The following is a 13,493-nucleotide window of genomic DNA, read 5'->3' as shown; positions in this document are numbered from 1 at the left end:
AAGAACATTATCATCTATTGTATCACTATGTGTCGTATACAAATCAATAGTACTCCCCAATAAATGATGTGCTATTTGTGCCGCATATTTTGACAAATAGAGAAAGTAGCTTTAATAGCAGGTATGAGAATAAGTATGAATCCTACATCTCATCTTCATATATCACAGATACTTGACAAGGTAAGAGGAACAAATTGAGACATGGAATTGATTCACAGCTCTGCCACTAAGTGTCTATATGCATACCAGCAGAATTCACTTAGGAGATTAATAATGGTGATGATGATAGTTATGTTCAAGTACCTGTCATGTGCCTAGCACTTTGTTGCCTTATAGTTATCTGTAAAGATGAAAAGAGTCATACAAATTAATCTCTTAAAAGAACCCAGATAGTAGGTGCTAGGTCTGGATTCTAACCTAAGTTTACTGCCTCACCAGGATTTGATCAGAAATGGCCATAATCTTTTGATACCATGTAATTATGTTAGTTCTTTGAATGAAACCACTTCTATTACATAGCTCTGCCTTTCTCATGTACTACTGTTCCTGCATCCTGAAGATTCTGAGCCAATAGTCAATTGCTATTTATTTACTAGATCCTGACTTTGTAATTAGATTGGTATAGACTGCATAGATCCAAACTTCACTTTTTGTCTTCCTACAGGTGTCCAAAAGGTACACTTTGGAAAGAGTAAACAAGAAGTTGTACAACATATAACTTGAAATGAGTTTTAAGGGGAATAGAATAAAATAAATACTAGAATGAAAAAAGGGACATTTTTACTATTCTACATAAATATTATTTTAAAGGTCCACCTTTTAGGTTTTGACAAAGGAGTTTATTTTCTACTGCAGCTGTTGTGTCCTCTTCACCCCAATTTTCAGCAATTAGTGCTCCTCAAGTTCATATTGACCCATTTATTCACTGAACAGCATTTACCGGTGCTTTCAATGATGGCTTAGTAGAAAAAGTCAATCTTTTTTTTTTAAAGGTTTTATTTCTTTATTCATGAGAGACAGAGAGAGAGAAGAGAGAGAGAGAGGCACAGGAACAGGCAGAGGGAGAAGCAGGCTCCATGCAGTGAATCCAATGTGGGACTCAATCCTGAGAACCCAGGATCACACCCTGAGCCGAAGGTAGACGCTTAACCATTAAGCCACCCAGGTGTCCCAACTTGATCTTTTTTAAATGTATTACAACTAGTTTCTCAGTTCTGAAACATAATTTGCCCTGGGGCGCCTAGGTGGCTCATTCAGTTAAGCATATGACTCTTGATTTTGGCTCAGGTCATGATTTCACAGTGTCCTGAGATAGATCAGGCTCTGAATGTGGAGCCTGCTTAGGATTCTCTTTCTCCCTCTTCCTCTGCCTCTCCCCCCTCTTGTGTGCTCTCTCTAAATAAATAAATGAAATTCTTTTAAAATTCTTTTTTAAAAAATGAAACATAATTTGCTTTGTCTGTAAGAGCATCTCGTGTTGCCACTATTGTTAAATAGGTTAGCTCCAGATGGACTAGGGCAATATAAAACACAGAAGGTTGGAGGATGGAGACTTGGGGTTTTTGTCTTGGTATGACAAGGAGCCATATGACAATGGGTGGTGTGACTGAGTGAGTGAATGACGGTGTCCTTTAAGCTTCATTTGACTGGTCTGTATAATAAAAACTTTAGACTAAATGCTCTTAATGTCCCTTTCAACTTTCAAGCACCTAAATTCTAAGAATCTCCCAGGCCATCCCAATAAAATATTTCTTTAGACTTGAAATCACCTCTTGGATAATACTGCAAACATACCCAGGACTTCAGACATAACATCTTGCAGGTTCTCACCTCTCAAATCAACAACTGCAGTTTAGTCTGCAATTGAAATCTTTTCTCCACACCATATTAATATTGCCTAGTTTGAGCATGCTTTTGACATTGTTGTCACAATAGGAAAAAAAACTCTGCTTTTATTCTCTTTTGTTTTGTTTCAGATTATGCATAGACACTTGGCCCTTCCCTGACCCTGAACTTTTCTGTAGGTTGCAGAAAAGACAAACCATAAGGAATAATGCAAGGCAAGCTTGGGCTTGTGGAATTTTGTCTTTAGATTTCCTGAAGGGATTGAAAGTGGAGAATTTGTTTTCAGTAGGGAATTTGGTTAAACCAGAATGATGGCTGTCTAAAAAATTCTTGCTGGTTTTTAATTTAAGCCAAATAATACACTCAATCCTCAGATGCATCAGTTATGGGGTCAAAGTGAACATAAATAAATTAGTTTCTACAGTCTAACCAATCCAATCTTTCATCATTTTAAGGACCCCTAAGTGCTTACTGAATATCCATTATAAATATTTCATAGACCCATTTTCACTGGGAATTAAAAAAAATACTCAAAAGACAGGATGGAACAAAACACATTATCTGAATATATGCGACTTGGCTTTAATACAAACAACTGGCACAAGCAAAGTGGTGCATAAAGAAAAAAAAAGTTAATAAGCAGAAAACAACCATAGGTTGTATGGAAGTCAGCTCCTTAAGGTTACAAACATAAATTTGATTATCCTCATATAAAGAAATCTAGTATCTAACACAATAAATAGTAATACTGCACTGTAAACTCTATCCACAAATCCCATGATAAACACTTAAAGACATTTCTGCAGCCATCCTATGATATTGCATACAATATTTCACTTAATCTTACAACCGCTTCAGGAGATAAGTACTACCCAGTATTCACAGTTCTGCAGATAGAGAATCTAAGGAACAAAGAGACTTTCCCCATGTATAATATGTATAGTAAGAGGTTAAAAAGTTTAGAAACTCAGCTTTTAGCCACTGAGCTGCAGTGCTTCCTCCAAAAACAATTGTGTGTGTGTGTGTGTGTGTGTGCGCGCGCGCACGTGCGGAGTCAAAGGAATGTACAAAAACCCATCTTTTTCCCACATGAACTTTGCTAAGGTGCTTCCTGGCCAAGCTCTGAAACACTGCACCATACACTCATTTCAGAAAAGCAGATACTAAATATTTGTTCTTACTACACCAGGTTATGTGTCATAGGTAAGATCAGAAAAAATAATCTCGTAAGTGCATAAGTGCATAAGTGTGAATGCGACATATAAATTGTTCCTAGACAATAGCTTTTTCCATTTTTATTTAAGATACTGAAACACTTATGTGGTACCATGTGTGACTTTCCTTTGTACCTTTGTTCAGCCTTTCCTTTGTTCAGCCTTTCTCATCTTTCTCAGTGCCCTGTTCTTCCTACCATTCCATTTTTAGTCCTCAAATATGATTAAATTGCCTAAACTAGAGAGCACCCTTGAGTACCACCTAGTAGGGCCTCAGCTCCTTCAACTCCCCAAAGAAGCAGCAAAGAAAAAGTTGAGAGAGGAACTCTATCCTTAAGCTTCTTGTGAAATCTCGGAACAAAATGCAAAAGCCACACGTTATAATCATTATTATCCAAATACTTCAAATATTTTGCTTGCTAATAACAACTTTCGGTAAATGAATTACATAGATACACTTCAAGAAATAAAGCTCTTTGTTAATAATGCACACCCGAGCTTCCCTTTTCCTTCCTTCCTTCCTTCCTTCCTTCCTTCCTTCCTTCCTTCCTTCCTTCCTTCCTTCCTCCTTTCTTTCTTTCTTTCTTTCTTTCTTTCTTTCTTTCTTTCTTTCTTTCTTTCTTTCTTTCTTTCTTTCTTTCTTTCTTTCTTCTTTCTCTCTCTCTCTCTCTCTCTCTCTCTCTCTCTTTCTTTCTTTTTTACCTCTTCACTCAAATCGGAGATGATGCAGGAATTGGAAGCAAGAGCTACAGGGAAAGAACGAAATGCAGGAGATCCCTGGCATCGTGAGGCTGATGGGGACACACCTAATTTCCAATTCTGTAGTAAGCTTCTGGAGGGCACCCATAGCCAATCCTTTTCCATAACTGTCTTCCATCCTCTACCCACCCCACCCCACCCCACCCCACCCCACCGCCGTTATGTTGCCGCTGACCTAGTACTTCTGCGCGATGCCAGTTCAAGATCCTTTACTACCTATGAGAGAGGAAGGCTCTTTTGAGCTAACGGTGTCGCCTAGAAAGCGCAGCCGGCCGGGGCGTGAGAGGGAAGAGCACCGTGCTCCCTCCTCCCGCACCCTCCTCCACCCGTCTTGTCTCTTTTTTTCTTTTTGCTTGAGGAAGTATCTGGCATAAGACAGTCCAGTCCCGCTCCGCAGAGTGCGCCCCCGCAGCTCCCGTGCTCCCTTCCTCGCCTCCCCTCGCCGTGGCCCGGCGGGCTCCGTCCCTGGCCCCGCGCCCCGCGCCCCGCGCCCCCCGCGCCCCGCGCCCCTCCTACCCCGGTCCCGGGTCGGCACGGACGCAGCACCCCAGCGCGCGGCGCGGCTCTGGGGCTCAGCCTTAAGCGTGTTGAACCCGGCCTCCGCCACGGGGCACCCGCAGCGGGGAAACCACCCCAAACCCCCAAACTCGTCTCCCTCGGGGCCAGCCCCGAAGACTCGGGTTCCCAGCCCCGGGCTCCAGGTACGGCCCCGGTCGGGAACTCCCAGCCTCGCCGAGGGGGCGAAGCGGGGTTCCCCGAGACCCGTCCCCCCCCCCCAACTCCACCCCACCCCGAGCTTAAAAGCGCGTCCCGTGGGAGCTTCGCTTTCACTTCCGTCGACAGGACGGACCCCCCGGGCGCAGGTACCTGGCCCCGCCCCGGGCGCCGCGAGCGCTGGCTGGGGCGTCGGGGCTGCGGGCGGCCGCCGCCGAGCGGCGCGGAGGCTGCAGCGCTCGGTGCCCCCGCGGGGGCTGCGCCGCCGGGGCAGGTGGCCGCGGGCCGGGGCTCGGGGCGCGGCGGCGCCTGCGGGGGGAGCGCCCGCGCCCGCGCCCTCGGCGGGTCCAAAGTGCGAGGCCGCGCTGTGCCCGCGCGCGCCCGGGGCCGCGTCCCCGAGGCCCCCGGCCGGCTGCGCCCGGAGCGGAGCGCTTACCATGGAACATGGTCTGCGGGAGGCGGGCGAGGCCGTGATGACCGCCACTGCAGCAGGAGCGCGCTCTCACCGCCCATAGTCGCCGCCGGGACCCGGGCGCCCCGCGGAGTCGCTGGGAGTGGGCGCCGGCTCGGGCGCGCTCTGCCGCCGGGTGCTCTCACCCTCGCCGCGCCTGCTGCTTCATCCATCCCCAGGGGGGCGGCACACACCACGGCCCGGCTCCGCGCTCTGCCTTTCCCATAACTTCCGTACGGTCCGCCGGCAACGTACTTTCAGTTTCTACTTTGCGCTGGGTCTGCAGGTTCGGTGTCTGGGTTCACCCCCCGCGCCCCCGGGGGTGCCTGCAGCGCCCCCACCTCTCTGGCGCACCTGCGCGCTCCCCGGGCTCTCCCTGCGCACCTGAACCGGCACCAGAGGAGGGCGCGAGTCTCCAAAGCGCCCCGGGGGGGAGGGAGCCGGCCTTCTGAATGAGGACTATTCGGGCCGGAGACTTTCCCAATGACCTCTAACCGTCTTGGCAAAGCTGGGCGCCTTGGGATCTAAAAGCACTGGTTGCCGATCTGTCCGCGGAAGCCACAAACGTGTTGGGTGAAAGCCGGGCGATTGCAAGCCTACGCCACCAAGGAGGCGTCACAGCTCTCGCCACGGATGTAGTGGACGATGCCAAGACGCCGAGAGAGAGAGAGAGAGAGAGAGAGAGAGAGAGAGAGAGAGAGAGAGAGAGAGAGAAAAGGGAAGTAAAGAAAGATTAAAAGGGTCACGCCCTCAGCCCCTCAGCCTCAGTAAACAGTCTCTTTCTGCCCTGTGTTTTGTAGATGCACCTGCCCAGGTGAGACCTCAAAGAAAAGTAATCCTGCGGGTGCATCAAATCTGGTAAGTGGTGTTTTCGAATCCAGAAATCAAAGCCCACGTTAGGGGGAGGAATTGGAGACTGACTCTAATAAAGAGTTCATAACCATGACTCCCATCTATGCATTTATCTGAATTGGCCAATGAAGTCGTACTAGACGTTTTTGCTGTGTTTTACTGAGGAGTTAAATTTTTTTTTTTCCTAAGGCTGAATGATTTTAGTATTTCCTGTTTGAATTTGCTTTCGGATATTCTGCAGGAACCCTGCTTAAAAGAAGGTAGGTAAAGTAGTAACAGTGATGGTGATAATGGCTGTCATTTATCTAGCATTTCCTCTATACTAGTATTATGCTAAGCATTTTATGTATATCCTCTCACCCAAAATTTTCTAAGAGTAGACAGTTTTCTTATCTGCGCTTCACAGATGTGGGAACTGCGACTTCCTAAAGTAACTTGCCCTAGTTCACTTAGCTAGTTAGTAGCAGAACTTAGAGGCAAACCTGCTAGTTGTATTCTGGCTCTGGAGTTCATGCTTGCAGCCTCTGTGTTAGTTGTCTTTGTGAATAATGTGGAAATTGATGCCCAGAAGGGAAACAGGGTCAGGAATCATGTGGGCGTGTCTTTGCCCCACTGTGGGGGACCTCAGGAAAGCTTCCTGGAGTTTCTGACTTCTAAATTGAGACTTAAGCAGGAACTGACCTAGGATGTGAACATTCCAGATTCTGTTATAGTGTGAACAAAGGAAAGAGGAAAAGAAAGGACAGAGAAAGAAATAGAGAATAACAGTGAAAGAGTGAGACGGAGTTGCTCAAGTCTGAAGCTTAGATCTCCCATTCTGATTCCTTTTTTTTAGTCCCACTTCTCACATGGAATCCTTAGGCAAGTCTTGTCAACTCTACCTCTAAAAGAAGTCCTGAATCCAAGCCGTTCACTCTGTGAACTGCCCATGGGCAAACCATTAAGGTCTTGCTGTCTAGGGGATCTTCCAGCTTTCACTCTTGCTTAGGACCCCTTCACTCTCTCCATAGCAGCAGGATATTTGATTTACACAATGTCACCTTCTGGGACCGCCCTCTGGCCACTTCCTACTGTATACTAAGCTTTCGAGGTTGTCCTGTATGCTCTGGGGGCTACTACATTCTCTGATCCCCTCTGGGACACAACTCACTCCGCTCTGGCCTTTTTCTTCCCTGTGGCCCAGCCAAGCCTCTGTCCACTTAGAACAATATCCAGCACACAGGCATTCAGAAAGTATTGTTGAGTGACAGAATGAGAGAGAACAACTGTATGAGAATGCATGAATGAGCATATGCATGAAAAGAAAATATGCAAAGGCAGAAGGAAAATAGAAGGAAAGAGGAGAAGGAGGAGGGAAGCAAATGAGGACAGGAGACAGAATGGGATGGGAAACGCCAAATATTTCCATTTGACTGGAGCCTAGAATGAGAGGTGGGGAGTGGAGAAATGAGGATGGAGTGACTATTAAAAATGAATTCTGTAACTAAACACACTTAGATTGGTTATTTATTAATTTAAAATCCCTGACAGCAGCATTGAGGTATGTAATTGCATAATTGCACATAGCCTGCATCTTTTTTTTTTTAATACTTTTCAAGGACAGATAAAAGAACATCCATCAATAACCTCCTTAAGAGAAAATTCATCTTCCTTTTTCATGAAGTCACTATAAATAAAACCTAGCAGAATAAGGGCTTGTGAATAAGTCAAGGAGAAGACATATAAATTCCACCCTAAACTTTGACCCCAAATGTGAAGAATCTCTTGGGAAAAAGTATTCATAAAGCATTTAGAATTTTTATTGGTATATGAAAAGGGATACATTCTAACTCCTTCAAGTTAGTATTTTTCTGTGTATGAGGGAATTAATAGCATTTTGAAAGAATTCCCAAATGAGGTTTTAAATTAGTGGTTGATATTCTGATAAGCTGAACATTTTCTTTTATAAGACAGATGGACAGGATTAAACATTCTATGAATTTTTATATGCTCATGTTTTATGATTGGAGAAATGGAGTGGTTACTATAATGTTCACTGGTTAGACTCATAGACTCAATGAATTGTGCAAAAAAGTCAACACAGAGACAAAAACAGCACATAGTTTGTGAATTACAACCAATATATATTAGAAGAGAGGACGTCTCAGGATCATTTATGCAATGTAATAGAAAACATTGAAATAAAATGATAGGAATGTTTCCTTAAAGGAAGAATTGTTAAAGATTAATCAATGTCTTTTTAATTGTTCTATAGTCTTTAGTCAAATTAGTCAATTAGTGGTAAACCTGAAAATATTTTCTTGATTAATTATCCAAAATATTTTTGCCCAACCTAATATGACTATTATTTATAATCTGAGATCTGGGTGCTAGCTATCTTTCTTCTATGGATATTTTTTGAAGTTCCTATGACTTAATTTTCCAGGCATAATACACAACGTATTTCAAACACAGGCCCACACAGACATACCACATACACATAAAGCCTCATGTGTTCTGTGTAGTCGCACAGGGGCCTGTGTGGAAGGGCTCCCTGTTTGGTTTAATACTCTGCTATAACTGTCTTGGAATTCTTGATTATTTTTGGAGAAGGGGACTTTCATTTTCACTTTGCATTGGGCCCTACAAATTCTATAACTGATCATGCATACACATACATGCATGTCTTCAAGGTGGTTGCAGTCCAGTGGGGAAAACATTATGTTAAATGCATGACTTTAAAAGATAAAGACTATGATGAAAAGGGAAGGATGAGATGTATTTCAAACAAGGGTTTAAGGCAATCTAGATCCATTTGAAAAATTAGTGAAACTAGGAACCAGAAAAGGTTAATTTACCTGTCTGGTGGAAAAATAAGCTCTAAGTGGATGACCTATAATTCTAAATCGTATCTGTTTGATTTTTCAATCGTATCTGTTGAGCTTGAGGATGGATTTTGAATTTTATCAAATGACTACTGAGAATATATTTACATGGTCATGTTTTTTCTAGTTGTCTTTTTAAAGAAATTATAAATTTACTGTACTGTTAAATTCAAGGTGCTAATATCTAACAGACTTCCCCAATTTTGTTTGTAATTGGTAAAGGTTTGTTCTTCATATGATATTTAGCTAGGCTTGGGCTATTTTGTAAAATTTTCTTAGTTTCATAAAGGGATGTGGAAATTCTATTGTTTTCTAAAACGGTGTTTAATCATTATATGAACTTTTTGTTTCTGAATGATCTACTCGAATTTAACAATGAGGTATACTTGATTTCATGGGATGCAGCCCAGGGGTAGGATGAGACTGTCAGTTTGAAACATTAGAAGAGTCAAAAGAAAAAAAAGTTTCTTACAAGGCTGAATCCGAATATTAGGAACTCTGCCAAAAATATGTATGCCCGCGTATCGATGATTTCAGGAGCCATGAAAATGAATGCAATCATCCAACTTAGAAGAAGAGAGAGAGAGAGAGAGAGCAAATGCCAGGAGGGACCATGAGATACAAACGTTAGGGGAAGATGGAGAAACGGGTGCTCACCAACAAACTGACAAATAGTGGATAGCGGAGTGGGAGAGGCAGAAGTCAGTGTCCCTGGATAGAATTTTAAAATAGGTTAAGTAGTTAGAATTTCCAAACGTCACAAAAAGATCGAACAAAATGAAGATTGAGAAGTGTGTCCACTGATGTGGCAGGGTAGAGATTGTCCGTGGTCCACATGACAAGAGTTTGAGAAGAGCAGGGTAGATAGAGGCAGTATTCCAATTTGTGGGGTACGAGGAAAGATGTAAAGAGAGGAGACAACTTTTAAAAGATCTGTGGCAAAGAAAAGAAATAGGAATGATAGTTTGAAAAGCATAATGGAAATTTCCATTTTCATGCATGAGAGGTACTAGAGCATATTTACATATTAATTGGTAAAATTCCATTCTTTGGAAGAAGTAGGAAAGGATGGAACCTAGAAACTCAAGATACCTGGTTTATTTTTTTCATATCCTCCCTTCATTGTTCGCCCCTCTTTCATTTTAGTCCTTAAATTGTGTGATTCTAAACAATCGGAATCCATTATAAATCTGGTGTCTAATTTTGTGTTTCTTATTGAAATGTCCCCTCTAACCTCAGTTGTGTACTCTGGGTGGAGTATTGGCTAGTGTAAGAGAGAAATAGTTCCCAAATTGCCTTTCAGAAGGAGAAGCAATATCTTACGTAGTTTGCATTATCCAATCCTTTTTTCACACTAATGGATATATTGCTGGCAATCAGAAGTTTCCTTTATATACTAAATTTTGGAGGAACTGTGCTTTTAACCATTGCCTTTATAGATGATTAATTAAGGAAGATTACACTTAGGACCATTTTCTTCATGTAAATTATTTGAAGAAAATGGAAAAATATTCTCCTTTATTACTTTAAAATCCCTGGACAGAGTCCCTTTATATCATCCAGTTACTATGTGAAGATACTGAGTTGTTCTTATGAGCCCTTTGGACAACAGTGACAGTGTCTTATTCAACCTGGAATTCTCTGAAGTCAATAGAATTCCTTTCAAGTTACAAATTCGTCCTAAGTATGACTTGTAGAAAATGGAGATATCAGACTGCACAAGTCTTGACTTGCTGTTCTTACAGAGAATCAATGCTCTGGGCAAACCCGTGTCAGTATCTAAGAATGTTATAATACTAACTACTACTAGGCATTAATATGTCTAAGGTTCTGGTAGGCTTGTCAATATTGTTATTTAATATAAATTTAGACTTTTAAAAAAAGATTTACATATTTATTTTGGAGAGAGAGAGCCTGAATGAGCAGGAGGAGAGGCAGAGAGGGAGAGGGAGAGAGAATTTCAAGCAGACTCCATGCTGAGCCCCGAACCCACGTGGAGCTCGATCTCACCAATCCTGAGATCAGGCCCTAGAGCCAAAACCAAGAGTCGGTCGCTTAACCAACTGAGCCATCCAAGCACCCTGAATTTAGTTAGACTTCTTTTTCTAACGTGGAAGGCTGTGTGCCCTATTTAAATCCTTTTATTGATGAATTAGAAAATTAGTTCAATCTGCCTCTCCTTATGGCAAGCCAAGTTGTTGCAGCACATTTGTCATTGCATTGGACTATGATTGGACTCTCAGAACATCCATTAACTCATGTATGACGAGGAATGATTAAGTATTTTGCAGTAGTAATTAAGTCCATAAATGGTAATCTAAAACGAGCTTATACTTCCTTGAGTTCTCAGGGTATCAGTCATTGCTCTATGCCAATAGTGTGTTGATTAACTGGCATCCCATGAGCCTGGAACTACCACTAACATGCTTGCCTAAAATTTTAACATATTAGCTGGTAGTGACATATACACCTCAATGAGAAGAGCACAAAAATGGAAGTCTTCAAGAGATCAAAACACTGAGCTGTTGAGTTGGTGTATCAGAAAATGGTTTCGTCAAACAATGGAGCCGAGTGTCATAGGTTTCTTGAGTAATATGCCCTCTGAAATGGCAGTTCTATGCTTTGATTTCCTTATTTATTTTACTATGTTAGCAATTCTCCCTAATGTTTAACTAAGAAGTTTTATAATCATGTCTTCCTCATTAGATTATTTTTCTGACAAACACTTTTGTTCCTAGTCTGTCTTGGATAAGATATTGTTTTTACCAATGAAATGTAATATTTTCTATTTCTTATTTCCTTCTTTTCAGAATGATACTCTGCTTCATTTTCATTCAGAGACTTTAAAACTTTTATTCATATTAGAAAAGTGAAGATCCTTTGCTTCCAATTCTAAACTACCCCATATTAGAACTTTTTTTAAAATTTTAAAGTAAACTTTATGAAATTAGGGCTGTTTACCAAAAACAAATGTATCCTCATGTATTAACCTATTTGAATTTGCTTTCTAATATTTTGAGTATATATTTTTTTCATTTTAGGTACATGATCCAAGTGACCTATGATGAAACCTAACCAAAAATCAAGACAAAAACAATATTGTGCATACTGGTACATTGATCATTTAAGAACAGTCCTCTGACACTAGAGGTTTTTGCAAGCATTATTCAATAGCTCTGAGATATAAACTGGTGACTTTATTTATTTTTTTTTTATTTTTTTTTAATATTTATTTATTTATGTATGATAGTCACAGAGAGAGAGAGAGAGGCAGAGACACAGGCAGAGGGAGAAGCAGGCTCCATGCACCGGGAGCCTGATATGGGATTCGATCCCGGGTCTCCAGGATCGCGCCCTGGGCCAAAGGCAGGCGCTAAACCGCTGCGCCACCCAGGGATCCCAACTGGTGACTTTAAAGTAAGATCTCCAAACAATCAAAACAAAGCAAAATTGAGGACTTTGAAGAGCCATAAGACACTATCAGAAGGCAAAAAAATATTAAAGGGCCCAAAAATATCTCAGGAGGTTTAAACTAGAAAAGCACTAGGAGATAACAGAGTAGAGCAAATTCATAATTTTGCTACTGTTATTGTCTCAGTTTGCAAGCTCCTGGGAGACTCCCAGGTGTAATCTGAAACTGGCCCATGTCCTCAGAGGGGAGGGAGAGACAGAAGAAAGAGGCAGGCCACTCCAGGGGGGCAGGGGGCTTGTCTTGGATGTCAATAAGACAAGTAGATCTCCATGCCTGCCCAAGTTTACATAGATGTGGCTTCAATCACATATGCCATCTAGATGATCTTAATACTACATCACTATTTCAAGCCTATATCCTCTGGGAGGTGGAGAGGCAAGCAGAGCCAACATTCCAAGGGTTGGGAGCAATGAGAGCAGTGAGGAATCTCTGATTTGAGGGTCCAGTTCAAGGCCAAACACCAGTCACATCCTCCCAGCGACCTCTTCCAATATAATATTATAGTTGCTTCGTGTTAATATTAATTGAGACTATCTTCTTTATGACATTAGTTTTCTCTAGGTCTTTTGATGCCCTTAATAAATATTTGTTTTGACTTTAATTTGGCTTAATACAATTCTCTTTTTTCCTCCTTCTAATCTTTACTGAATATTAAACTGTAAAAGGAAATAAACCTCATGACAAACCTGTTCTTACAAGCAGATCTTTTTGGCAGTTCTCATTTGGTACTTTATTCTACTGTGGGGTGCAGCTAATTCAACACACCATATCATTAAACGGAATTAACTGGACCTTTGATTTTCCATGGTAGTAAGTACTAACTCAAACTGTGTTTTTCTGCAATGGATTGTTGCTGAAGTGAGTATCTTCCACTGAAAAAGCACAAACAGAATGTGGTATAGCTGTTCTGGCAGTGCATTTTATGTTACTGGAAATAAAGATCAGATAGCAAGAACACAAAATGGTCATCAGTTTCACTCTTTCATTGGTATTTAAAACATCCTGAGCTGCTTTTATCTGCTTACTACTCTACATGTGCTGTATACATTCTAGGAAGAGGTACAAAGGAAATGTCGTAAGGATTGCTTTTGCCATCCTGAACCTCAGTAATCAGGGGTTACCCTTTTTCCTGAGAATAGTCAAGATTAGCACATAAATGTGTTCAAGTCTTTCCCAACCCTAAATAACACTTCTTTTAATTCTGCACATAGTTATCAAGTAACACTATCTGCCATACACTGTCCTAGGTACTTGAATAGATCAGTGTATAAAACAGACAAAAATAATTTCTGTTAAATGGAGTTTACATTCTAGGGGAAACA

General features: G+C 41.8%; 2 protein-coding genes across 3 annotated transcripts in view; one reads left to right on the top strand and one right to left on the bottom strand.

Moving 5' to 3' along the window:
* The window catches only part of IL7 (interleukin 7), a 45,549-nt gene extending 39,933 nt beyond the window's left edge, over positions 1-5,616 (bottom strand). Inside the window, exon 1 of the mRNA XM_072804151.1 lies at positions 4,969-5,616. Within this exon, the coding sequence (XP_072660252.1) occupies positions 4,969-4,978 (10 nt within the window). The 5' untranslated portion in view covers positions 4,979-5,616. The remainder of the gene's footprint in view (positions 1-4,968) is intronic.
* The window catches only part of ZC2HC1A (zinc finger C2HC-type containing 1A), a 113,633-nt gene extending 100,861 nt beyond the window's left edge, over positions 1-12,772 (top strand). The window contains exons 16-18 of one of the 2 annotated variants that reach the window (XR_012020007.1): positions 5,784-5,841; positions 6,025-6,095; positions 11,741-12,772. The gene's annotated coding sequence lies outside the window, so the exon portion shown is untranslated. Of the gene's footprint in view, positions 1-5,783; positions 5,842-6,024; positions 6,097-11,740 lie in introns of those variants that run through there. The other variant, XR_012020008.1, reaches the window with a different exon arrangement.
* Positions 12,773-13,493: the final 721 nt, after the last annotated feature.

Source organism: Canis lupus, chromosome 28 (genome assembly GCF_048164855.1).
Source record: "Canis lupus baileyi chromosome 28, mCanLup2.hap1, whole genome shotgun sequence".
NCBI lineage: Eukaryota > Metazoa > Chordata > Mammalia > Carnivora > Canidae > Canis > Canis lupus.
Note: the sequence above shows the minus strand (reverse complement) of the source record. Positions and strands in the feature narration are given on the sequence as shown.